Below are 13757 nucleotides of genomic sequence, written 5' to 3'. Positions count from 1 at the left end.
TAAACTTTAAGAGACAAATAGAGTACATTGTTGTGAATTGAATCCCAATTAATCCCAAATGCTCCAATACAACTCTAAAAGTAACAAATGTTCCGAATGAATTCAAATAGCCTTGAATATCCTGATTTACCAAGAGTATTGACTGTTCTGATGGACCACAATGATACAATTCAAACTGTCCTCGAATGAGTTCTCAGAAATCCCAAAGTATTGCTTTAGACCAAAATGTCAGCGAGACTTGTGTAATTCCAAGTAATAATTAAATAAATAATTCATCTCAAATTATGTATGAACACAGCTACTAACTCCGATCTTAAATTCGGAAAGACTGACATGAACCAGGAACGTAACCTTGCTTATAAGATCCCCTATATATACCTATTTCTCTAGTCATAAGACGCAACAGAATGTTGAAACTAATCACTTATATTGGTAAATCCCCTCAAATTGTAAACAAGCTTAGGACATGAAAGAAGATCTTAATAGACGTATTCTTTACTACTTACAAACATGACAAAAGTTATGTAGGCAAAACCTACACAACACTCAATCAGGAACAAGACATAAGCACAACAATATACAGTAAAGATCGTTTCTTTCTAACTTGAATACATCGTTTCGACTGCTAGCACGTTTTACTTTAATTTACCCAATCAAATACTTTATTAATATGCATTTTAAAAGCTTTTTATAATGTTCCTTGAAATGCCTTTAATGTAAATAACAACGGCGCAACAATAAAGGGGCCGGGTGGCAAAAACATCATAATCACACGTCATCCATAACAGGTGAGTAAGAAAGGTTTAACAAATACACCAGGTAATAAAGGCACGATAATCACACACATTTCGAATCGTTACTTTAGAATGACGGATTGCTGGTTCAGTGCAACCGAGCATGCAAATAAATGTTTCCGTTTTGTACTTTTTGACTAAATAATGTCAAAATATCATTTAGCTATCGATCTGCGTCTGTTAGTGCGCTAATTAAGTACAAACTGAAATAAATATCTCGTGTTTATTCTGAATTCTGACTGTTTAGAAAATGGCTGAAATTTCGCCGCTCCAAATTTAAAAAAAAAAGTACAATAAAAAATCTACCCAGTCAAGAAGCTACTAATACAAATTACGAGGAATAGAAGTCAAAGTACTGATGATCTTTAATCCAAAGACACATAGCAGACCTTGACAACAGCAACACATAAGATCGTGAAGTATATGTACTGTCAGTACCCAATATGATTTATCACGCATGGCCTGATCATTACAGAGACTGTTTTGCAGCCTGTTTTGTGATGGCATGGTATCGATTTTTAACTAATATTTGATGGATATACCTTTGTATTTTAATACTGTTTATAGAGCCCTTGAGAGACACTTTTCAAGGGGTCAGACCACCAATCATTTTATAATGTACTACAGACCAATATATCAAACTCACTAGGATTACTAGGGGTGATAGTGCCGTTATAGACCATTACACAAGTCAAGACTTATCATATCCTGACCATCATGTTTACGAGTTCCGTTTCCGGGTCAATCAAAACATAGTCTGTAACCATAGCACATGCATGACTTACATGTGTACGTCCACAACGCTGCTTTAACAACCACAGTAATAATGAATCTCAAAATAAAGAATACGAACAACTTAGCTGGGTATTGATCAGGAAGAATTGTATCCCAGTCTACAGTCGTGGCATTCATCTTACGTTAACCCGTAAATAAAATCTTTTATTTTACCATCCGCGCACTTATCTGTACATTGGCACAATTTTCTGATGATTTGAAAATTTCGACAAACATTGACATTTGTAATATAATGTTAATGGTATTTTTATAATTGTAAAGATATATTAATCTTTTATATTTCATTTGTCATCCTTGATTGTTTGGAAACATGGGATGAAAACCAATGAATACATTTTTCTTAACACGAGATGCACTTTTACATATATATCTCCTGAAGGAACTATTTTAATGAGATTTAATCATTTCAACTTTATTGTGCAAACGTAAAACCAATTATCTCTTTATTGACTCCATTTATTTGGTCATCCATTTGGACATGTTACATGTTTCTGTGCATGGGAGTGCTTTATAGACATCAGATGAATTGATTTTGCAACAAATTTTGAAAGGTCAACACATTTTCAAGTACGATTGCTTTATCGGTTATATGATTTCAGTTTTTGTATTATCCATAAATTCCTTGCATCTGTGTTCTTATTGTATTGTTATGATATCTAATACATACATACATTGATACATACATTGATACATACATACATACATTCACCCCAAAACTCTGAAAATTTCGGCTTTATCAATCTCAGAGTCGTTGAAAGAAATAATTAACTGTAGTATCACTTCCAATAAATTCCATGAGTCATTGAAGTTAGCAAAAGTATTCGCAATTTATAAGGGAAATGAAAAGAATGACCCATCCAACTATCGACCCATATCTGTTCTATCCGTACTTTCAAAAATCATGGAAAAACATGTCAGCAAGCATATTTTCAGATATCTTGACAAGTACCAACTCCTTCATAGATCACAAGTAGGTTTTCGAAAGAATCATTCATGTCAGACTGCAATGACAAAACTTATAGGCCAATGGCTACTAGCAGTAGAATCAGGTGAACTTACTGGTGCAATCTTCATTGATTTTAAAAAAGCATTCGATTTGGTTAACCATTCGGTGCTCATTGGAAAACTTTCAGCCTACAAGTTTTCTCCAAACTCAGTTGCCTGGTTCACGTCGTATCTCACAAACAGACACCAGGTTGTTTGCACGGGTAAACATATATCCGAACCAAGTCATATCTTAAGTGGTGTTCCTCAAGGATCTATATTAGGGCCTCTTCTTTTTCTACTATTTATCAATGACTTAGCCTTGTATCCAGCGCACGCTAACACAGATATTTTCGCTGACGATTCGACATTGCATTTATCTGATAAATCTCTAGACTCCATTAAAAATAAACTTCAAACCGACCTCAACAATATATCAGTTTGGCGTCATCAAAACAAAATGCATATTAACATCTCTAAAACGAAATGTATGACAATTGGAACAAGGCAGCGTCTATCTACTAACATGGATTTACTTCTAACTCAAAATGGCTTAGACGTATCTATTGTCAAAAATCAAAAACTTCTTGGTATCTACATTGATCAACACCTCAGCTGGAATGCGCATATCGATCACTTATGTGCAATGGTAGTCAAAAGAATAACTCTGTTAAAATTGCTTTCAAAATTTCTACCTCCACAATCACTTGAAATTTATTTTTCGGGTTATATACTACCACTGATAGATTACGGCTGTAAAATATGTGGAAACACATCAAATAATATTCTGTCCAGAATTGATAGACTCCAGAAAAGGGCAGCCCGAATAATACTGAAACTTCCTGTTATGACTCCCTCAAATGTTTTGTTTTCACGTCTGAAATGGCTACCCATACAAAAACGTATTCTTTATTTTAAAGGAATCATGACATACAAGTCTTTAAACGGTCTTTCTCCAGATTATATCTTTAACATAATTGAACTAAGATCATCGAATACTGAGCGTAATCTCCTATCGAGGACAAACAACGATCTCCAGATTCCTTGGTCGAAAACCAATCATTACAAAAGCTCATTTTCTGTATAGCACCTACTGTATGGAATTCCTTACCAATGAGGATACGTAATTCAACTTCCCTTGCTTCTTTTAAAATATTTAGGAAATTCCTTCTAGACCAGCTGGAATGACATATTAAAAGCGCTGAATAGAAAACTTTATAATCATATCCATAATTGATATATATTTGTATGTTTCCCAGTATAGTCACACATAGTCATTCATGTCAGATATGTACGAATGAGTGTGCGACGATACCTGGTTATGTGCATAAACTTCTATTTTTATTATTTTATTACAAAAACTGAGGACCACATGGCAGATGGGTCAGCCATAACCAAATGTGTTATCCTCGTTAAAGATAGTTTATTATTATTATTATTATTATTATTATTATTATTATACATACATACATACATACATACTCACACATACATACATACATACACACACACATATATACATACATACATACATACATACATACATACATACATACATACATACATACATAATTACATGCATTATGCATACATAATTACATGCATACATAATTACATACATACATACACACGTACGTTTATGTTGATATATGCATACAATGATTATGAGAGAGAGAGAGAGAGAGAGAGAGAGAGTTTACTTCTCCACACGTGAGGCGGAATCATCCTGGCGTCTGTTTCGGTTTTCCAATATGTATGGGCTGTTGACTTCCGTTTGAATTTATGTCGTTATTCCCTAACTGAACTTTCTTCCGTGTGTTGTTTGACTGCAAATTGATAAAACGTATGTATCAGTCGCTCTGCACAGCTGTGCAACTAGTGGTGTCATTGCCCATACATTCATTGCGGGACTATGAGGAACAGTCGTACTTCAGGATGCATAAATAATGTCAGCTTGTCTCTATTTTTATTACTTCTTAACAAACCAAACACTACATGTTAATCATTATCGAAGTCAAAGGGGCTATAAAAAGACAGACTGTTTGCCAAAAACATGTATTTATGAACGAAAGAGCTGTTATACCCGTCATATCGACTAGCAGAGGTGTATGGCCAGGCCATTCTAACAAATACATGTCACTAGTCTAATTACTTCGAAGGCTTGCTCCTTTTCTACTAGAACGCGTCCAAATTTAAATTGGCAAGAGGACATAAGGTAAGTATATGTTATTATAATCATAAATCAAGAATCTGTACTGCACCTCAACTTTTAACTGCTATTCCCTCCCCCTACACCGATATTTACCGTGTGTGTGTGTGTGTGTGTGTGTGTGTGAGAGAGAGAGAGAGAGAGAGAGAGTGTGTGTGTGATGCATATTTACACATCAGCAATAGTAACATTTAAATGTTGCATTAATTTATGCACCCATTTAGTTACTAATATATCAATCACTCATGTTAGTTCTCTGGACTTCTTACCATTTCTTACCATAGGACGTTTTGTATTTATGGAGGTAGGTAGTTCAACAGACAGACTGGAAACATCATACATGTCTCTGTAGGGCACATTATTAATTCAATATTTCATCTTTATTCAAATACCCAAATTCAACGACATCATCCAACGTTTTATATTTCTGTCGTAATCCGACTAAGTTTATTTTCCCACCAGCGTGAGTATGATGCAAGTGGTGACGACGGCGGTATCGTAGCGTTAAACGTTTGTGCTGAAGTAGTTTTGTTCAAGGTTTTCATGATTGATACTGGATTGAATAGATACATGACTTCATGAATGCGGGTAAGATACCAAATTGCGTGGAATACTTGTTTCTGTACGACACAAATTTCATTTTTTTAATTTCCAATAAGCATTCATAATGATCCCGACCCTGTCCGAAGAGTTTTGTTTACCACACTTGGTTTAAACTTCCCTAATAACCCATTTCAAATCGAAAGAGTCATTCTAAATTTACCATGTTATCCCTAAGACATACGAGTCTGAATAGGCAGGTCCTTTAGCGTTTCTTATGTCTCGAGTTCGTCCCCGGTTCTGAAAGAAGCACGTGTATGTGGAGGGAAATATTAATGTCAGTTTCTTTGCTCCGTGTTCTTCTGCTTGAACTATCTTTCTCACCATTATATTCCAATATCTGAGCCATCAAGTTAACGCATTTGAATTTTTTGGTTGTTTATAAGTTGGATGAATTGCTGAGTAAGCTAATTTAAACAAATCAAATTTAAATCGAATTCAATGTGAATGATATAAATTAACCAGACGTTATAGATGTGTAATGTACAGTTCGCATACGTACAAAGTTAGTTCCCTTGGCGACTTCCGACATTGACAGGCACAATAGTTATCAAACCGTCATAAAATATGCTCTAGTTCCAAATATTAATTTTGGTACAGCTCTATACTTCTGTATTTCTGAGAGAGTAACCGGAATAAGGTGAAGTTTGGTTGCTATGGCAATATGCACAACGGAGAGAGTGTTGGCATACCTCGTACGCTAAATGTTACATTCATGTACAGTGACTGAAATGTCTTTATGTGTGTCGGTTATGGAAACTGTACACCAGAGGTGGGCAAACTTTCCAGTACAAGTGCTGCATACACAAATTTACACCTTGTCGCGGGCCGCATAGTTCATTAAGCAAAATAATTAATATTTGAAATAACAAAAACAAAAGGGTTTTCTAAATAACATTTAATTAATTTTCAGTTGTTAATATGTTGTTAATATTTGAAAACTTAAACTTCAAAAGAAGCACATTTATTTGATAAACAGAGTAACATAAACAGAGTCAGTGCGAATGATGACTTGTTCCTAGGCCGCATGAAAACCCTTGGCGGGCCGCATGAAAGCGCGGGCCGTAGTTTGCCCACCATACACCATCCAAAGCACTATCAAAATTCTTATACTCCTTCTTGCGAAGTCCAGTCTGTTGTTTTATCGTCTGAAAATGGCAAGGACAAAGCAAACGGATTGTGTGTAGAAGAGAGAAGTACAAGGGTTTGTTGAACTAATACCTTTATAAGATTGTTATTCACCATTTATTATTTATTGTAACACCTACACTTATTCAGCCCTGCTGCATAAAATTAATCCCGGCTGGGATTAAGGTGCAGCACAGCAGAGTGAGTTATACTCAACATATATAAACATTGCAAACAGTGATTTTGCATGTTTATACCCTTAATTGTAGTTTATACAGGTTAGACCTATAAAACTTATAAACATTTAGAGGGTATTGTCCGGCTCTATAGTCTTTAAAATAGTTAGAAAGTTAGGTACTATAGAGACAGTAGTGTGAGACCCACTTTCGGCTGATTTCATCCAAAACAACTCAAAATGAATCAGGAAGAGGGAAACACCGCCCCAATAAGATCTAAAATAAAGCAGTATTTCCATACCGTCATGGAGGAAAACAGGCTAATTGTTAACCACCCGGCTGGGTGCCAGACAGTCGACTTTGAGGGGGCAACAAACACACCCAGACAGAACGAGGTGTTGATGGCCCTCCATACCATGGGAATAGACATTGGGAAAGTAGAAGCTCTACAAAATGGAGGACTTAACAAATATGTCCTATACCCTAAAGGAGGCGAAGCCTTACTGGAAGAGGGAGAAATTGAAGTAAAGGGAGTGGTCGCCAAAATATACAAAACTGCGCCCTTCATTAGGACAATGGAGCCTAGATTAACGGAAATACATGTAATGGGCCTGCCAATAGAAGTCAACACCCAAGAGCTAGTAGAGAAACTAAAGAAGAAAATGGGAGTGACAACAGTCACACACAAGATGGCCACTGTATGGGGGTTTGCGCCTATAAAATCCGGGAATAGGCTGATCTACGTGAGTAGAGAAGACGCAAAGAAAGTTCCCATATTCTTTTATGTCCTGGGATTCAGGCTCAAAACGTGGTACAGGGGAGTGAGCAAGACAGAGTTTGCCCCATGTGTCACCAGACAGGTCATGGACCCAGAGACTGTCAAGGGAGAAACGATCACCAAAAACAACAAGGGCCAACTTATGCAAGCAAGACAGCGGGCCAAGGACAAGGACAACAACAACAACAACAACAACAACAACAACAAAAACAACTACAACAAACAGAAGAAATTCTGAAATTAATAAGGAGTGTCAGGGAGGCAAGGGAAGAAGAAATAAGAGAACTCCCGGAGTTAGACATAACAAAAATAGAGGGGCTCAAGACCCTTGAATGGGAGGGTTACCTGAGCCCAAACAAAATGACAAGAGCGGAAGTAGAGAGAGATGATGCCGTACTTACAAGAAACCGGTACGAGATCCTGGAGATAGAAACAACGCAACAGGAAGATAATCCCCAGTCTGCAGCCCCTTTAACATCAACCCCAATGCCTAGGAGGAGGAGGAGGTCAAAACGGAAGACAGATCGCCACAAGAAAGGTCAATATCAAGGATAAAATTAAACGAACAAGAAAAGAAGAATAAAGGAGTAGAAGCCAGGGAGGAAGAAAAAGACCGGGAAAGCCATAGCGAAGAAGGAAAAGATTTGACGGAATCGGACAAGGAAACAGAAAATGAGACAGAAATGGAGGAGGACACAGGAACCAAAAGAGGCAACCGAATCAACACAAACAAATAAAACCGAAACAGAAAGCACAATACAAACTACAATCACCAGTACAGCCGAAAGTGAAAGCACTATAACTACATCAGAGGGGGTAAGGGAAACCAGTGCCCCCACTCCCGAAATTTCACAACTAAGTATATAACCTAAACACTAATAACAATCTGTAAAATTAATAGAATCAAAAAGCAACACCCTGGTAAGAGACAGGAATGGAAGGAAAAAACTTACAGCTCCTGTCTATCAATGTAAATGGTATAAATAAGGAAAAAGTGTTTAAATTTCCGAAAGACTTAAATTATGACGTATTGTGTATACAAGAAACACACAATGGTTTTAAAGATAACATAAAAGTAGCATTTGAAAGTCACCTGGACGGAATTTTACTAACTAGTGATTATGAAAATACAGACATTAAAGGGGTGGTGGTGGTGGCAATTTTAATTAGAAATAAAAAGGGATTATCATGGGATAGAATAGAAGTAGAAGGGTTTTTTAAAGGTAGAATGATGCATATTATAATTGAAGAAATAAACATAATTAATATATATATATATATATATATATATATATATATATATATATATATATATATATATATATTATGTTTATATATATATATATATATGCCAGCTAACAGGGAACAGAAGAAAGAATTTTTAGAACATTTAAATAAATATATAGAGAAAAATGCTACAGGAAATCTTATCATAGGGGGTGATTTTAATTGGGTGGGAGACAATATAGATAGGGAGGGAAACCTGGCACCGAATGACATTAGGATTAAACCAGAAATGGAATATTTTATAAAAAAGTACAAATTGATAGTTGTCTATAGAATACAAAATTTATTAAGGAAACAGTTTGCTTACGAATATAAAATTAATAAAGGAAGTCGCTTAGATAAATTTTACTGCAATAATTATGATAAAAATGTACACAAAGAAACTAATATTACTGATTTTAAAATATCTGATCACAAACTTATAAATATGACTGCAACAATTAAAACTAGAATAAAATGGGGGAAAGGAAGATGGATGCTAAATAACTCGATTCTAAAAGATACAGATTTTATACAAAGTATCAAAAAGGAGATAGATAAACTTAAAAGTAGGGAAAATGTAGATATAATATTAGAATGGGAAAAATTAAAAGTCAAATTTAAAAAATTAGCGATAGAACACTGTAATTTAAAAAGTAAGAAACTAAAAATGGAAAGGGAAGCGATTAGATACCAACTGCAAAAATTAAACACTAATGATAAAGAGACCAATTTAAAAAACAGATTGGAAGAAATAAATAAAATAGAAAGCAGGGGTAGATAAATCAGGGCAGGGAAATATACGGGGATATACAAAAAAGCAGAGGGGTTGTATAAAAGGGAGGAGAAAAGATTGGGGGGAGATAAAACTATGGATAAAATTAAAATCAACACAACAACAACAACAACAATAACAACAATAATAACAGAAAAAGAAGAAATTATGAAACATATTAAAAACTATTATGCCACACTTTATGAATCACAAAATATAGCACGGAATGAAATTGATAATTATTTAGAAAAAAATACCCTGTGGAAAAATTAACCATGATTTTAAACAACTCTGTGATGATTTTATCTCACAAGAGGAAATTTTAGAAAGCATAAAATTAATGAATAAGGGAAAATCGCCAGGAGGAGATGGACTCCCTGCAGAATTCTATATGACATTTTGCGGAGAGTTGTTGCCCATTATCGAATGGTTATATAATAATATATTTTTAAAAAATAAGGAAATGTCAGAAACAATGAAAGAAGGGATCATTATTTTAATATATAAAGGGAAAGGGGACAGGGAAGAGCTGAAAAACTGGAGGCCCATCTCCCTCCTCAACACAGACTATAAGATATTAAGTAGGATTTTAAGTAATAGGCTAAAAAAGGGGATGGGGACATAATTAATATAAATCAAACTTGTGGGCCCAAAAATAGGGATATGCAAAGCAATATTTTAAATATAACTACAATAATTGACTATTTACAAAGTAAGGGACAAAAAGCTGCTATGGTACTTTTTGATCAGGAAAAAGCCTTTGATAGAATTGAGCATAACTATGTACAGAAAGTCTTAGAAAAACTTGGCTTCGGAGAATCTTTCCGAAAATGGATTAAAATACTATATAATAATATAAAATCTAGAGTACAAAATAACGGAGCAATGACAGAGCAATTTGACATAAAAAGATCAGTGCGGCAAGGGTGCCCACTATCAATGCTATTATATGTAATAGCAATCGAAATGCTAAGTATTAGCATAAAACTAAACAAAGAGATTAAAGGTATAAAAGTTCCAAACATTACAGATGAAGTGAAAATGCTACAACATGCAATTGATTGCACCAACTTTTTAGATGATCCAAAATCCTTTGAGCACCTAATAAAGGAATATGAAAAATTTGGACAAGCATCGGGATCTAAAATAAATCAGGACAAAACGGAAATATTAGAGATAGGTAACTGGCGTGGTAGGCACTCAACCATACCTGCCCATGTATTTAAAGATACCGTTAAAGCACTTGGGGTTTGCTTTGGGAAAAATGAAGAGAAGGATAACTGTAAAAAAATGGAAAGCGAGATAAAACGGAATGTGGATATCTGGGCACTCACGCCGCTATGTCTAATGGAACGGGCCCAAGTGGCCAAAACGTACATGTACGTATATCTTAATTATATAATAAAGTCAACCAATATAAAAAATAAAATACTTAATAATATAGATAAAATTATAATTAACTACATATGGGATTTTAAACTACATTATGTAATAAAAGTAACTCTGTACAAAGCAAAATAATTGGGGGGGGGGGGATAGGGATACCAAGTCCCATAATTTTAAAAGTTACAAATATTTTAAATAGATTTAAACGACTGAATGGCGACCCAAAATTACCTTGGGAAGGGATTTACATATATTGGTTTGGATTCGTTTTACGGAACAAGGAGGGTATATATAAAAACAATAAAGTCATGAAACTATTAGAAACCCCTAGGAAATTTAAAAGCATCAAAGAATTATTAATGAAATATAGGGATAAAAAAGAACTTTTGGGACATGGACGAAAAACTCTCGTATAAATGGATTCGGAATGACTTTACCAAAAACATACAATGTAAAGTGGAAAAAGAAAACTTATATGTTAACTGGAAAAGGGCATGGGGGCATTGGTCGCAATTAGGTTCTTTGAAAATACAAAGCCTCGCCTTCAAATACATGCATGATGCGTGGTTGACAGGAGAGGCTGCAGCGAGACGGCATATGGTCAGAGTACCGCCAAAATGTCCGCTGTGCAAAATATGTATTTTTAATAAAAAAAAACATGTTATTTTAAATTGTAGTGAAACACAAAACGCTTGGAAAATTATAATAGATGAAATTAACAAAAGTAGTAATTTTAAGCCACAATGCATTTTATACCTGGATGGTGATTTTAATAAACATACTTTATATAAAATTTCCAGCTTTATAGTTAATACTATTAAAATTTGAGGCCCAATTAAGTTTTAGCCTAGAATAGATTTCAAGAGGGAAAGTACGGATAATGATGACGTGGGGCTATGTCACATGGCGCTACGCGAAGTGAACAGGCCCATGTAAGAGTCTGGAAAAAGAACTCTCTTGAGATAATATAAATTAGATTTAAAATGAATATATATACTTTCATCCTTCTATACTAACAAAAAGAAAATTTATTTTTCAAAAATTTAAAAAAAATTTTATGCAATCGGAACTTTGGATTACAAACTTAAATTAAATGAAAAACTTTTTTTTTTTTTTTTTTTTACCTCTATCAGTATCAACCACCACTATTGAGACGAACTTTTTGGAACAATTATAATTAAAAGATAGACCTGCTCCATGGGGGAGAAACATAAAAATTAAAGAAAATGCGAACCCCTCCTGGAGCTCAGTCTCATCTCATAAAGAAAGGTGAATTAAATGCATTCATAAGAATCAATAAGATTCAAAATATTAAGGGGAAATCACCCATCTTACAAATTCAAAATTAAACAATCTTCCGATGTATTATAAACATGGAATATATTAGGAAAACTGATACACTACAAGAATTTGACGTAAATGCTATCCCAGCAATAACACAATATAGCATACATAACCTATAGCACAAACATATAACAAACACGGGATGTAGGAGACCCTAGCTAGGTCACAGAAAAAGCAAATTAGGGGAAGTAACCCGAGAGGATAATTGAAATCACTCTCGGAGATACACCCCTATAGATACACTAGGGACGGAAAAATACCCGAAATCCTAATTCACGTTACAAAAACGATGAAATAACACAATACAACAAATCTGGGGGAAAACAAAAAGACATAAAATAATTTATTAAATTAGGAGGGGGGGGGGCATCTGTCTGGTGCCCCCCCCCCCATAAAATATCAAAGTGTGGGTAATTCCATACGAGCCTGAACTATTCCAAAGCACACGAGATTTAGAAATTTGTAAAATGGGGAAAATTTATTCTGCTAGAGTACATAGTATCAGCTAATATCAGCTTCTTAATGTGCAATAAATGAATTATGAAAGACTGAACAAGTAAATACTTATCGGCTAGTTTTGTTTTCCGTCTAAGTTACCTTCGAAGTCCAGGAAGCGAAAAGGACCAAGCGGAGCTAGCAGTTTGCTAAAAGGCGATGTAAACCGCAATCAGCTACTTACATTAAAGTATTACCAATATTTAAAATGACAGACTGGGCGAGGTAAACTGACCAAAAATCGGACGCACAGTTGGGATTCAAGAGTGGAGTAGGAGCTACTGACGCTATATATATATATATATATATATATATATATATATATATATATATATATATATATATATATATATATATTACATTACTTGATTAGTAAGTATATAAGTCATTGCTTGATTAATAAGTATTTAAATCACAGTAATAGGATTTAGGAAAGTTTTTATGATTTTTAAAGGCATTTGACAGTCATTACAGTTAAAGGTTTTTATACAAGGTTGAAATGGAAAAAGCTGTTAAATGTTCCTCATTCTAAACACAGTGTATTTAAATAACGTGTTTCACACAGTGATATTCGTCGTGCATTTTTTTGTTGTTGTTGTTTCATTTCACGTATACTTGACACAAATTGACATGCTATCTCAGATGCCTTATGTTTCGAAGATCTAGAAACATCATTACAATCCATTGGATATATCAGTATAGAATTAGAAAATTGTCTTTAATTTTGACACTGTGGTTTTTGCTGACGATTTAGTTTTATTTTGCTGCAATATTGAGGGTTTAAAAAAACTCATGGATAATAGCCATAACTACTGTAATAAATGGAATGTAAATATTAATCTTGATAAAACCAAAGGAATGGGGTTTATAAAAGGTGGTCCATGAAAGCAATAAAAAATATGGAATATAGTGAGAACTAATATTGAGGTGCTGGAAAATGTTTATTTCCTTGATCTTGATTCCGCGAGCAATGAACATTTTTCTAATGCTCAACAAACATTGGCTGATAAAGCAGTAAAGGCGACAA

The 13757-nt window shown here is 34.4% G+C and overlaps 1 protein-coding gene across 5 annotated transcripts in view; it reads right to left on the bottom strand.

Moving 5' to 3' along the window:
• Positions 1–13757, bottom strand: part of LOC149793769 (uncharacterized) — an 88803-nt gene that overhangs the window by 21748 nt on the left and 53298 nt on the right. For 3 of the 5 annotated variants that reach the window (XM_089967757.1, XM_089967758.1, XM_089967759.1), the window contains exon 2: positions 4274–4399. The exons of 1 other annotated variant lie outside the window; for it this stretch is intronic. In XM_089967757.1, coding sequence (XP_089823883.1) covers positions 4274–4298 — 25 coding nt within the window. In that variant the 5' untranslated portion in view covers positions 4299–4399. The remainder of the gene's footprint in view (positions 1–4273; positions 4400–13757) is intronic. One more of the 5 variants, XM_089967760.1, reaches the window with a different exon arrangement.

Source organism: Sinohyriopsis cumingii, chromosome 8 (genome assembly GCF_028554795.1).
Source record: "Sinohyriopsis cumingii isolate HCF-2022 chromosome 8, ASM2855479v2, whole genome shotgun sequence".
NCBI lineage: Eukaryota > Metazoa > Mollusca > Bivalvia > Unionida > Unionidae > Sinohyriopsis > Sinohyriopsis cumingii.
Note: the sequence above shows the minus strand (reverse complement) of the source record. Positions and strands in the feature narration are given on the sequence as shown.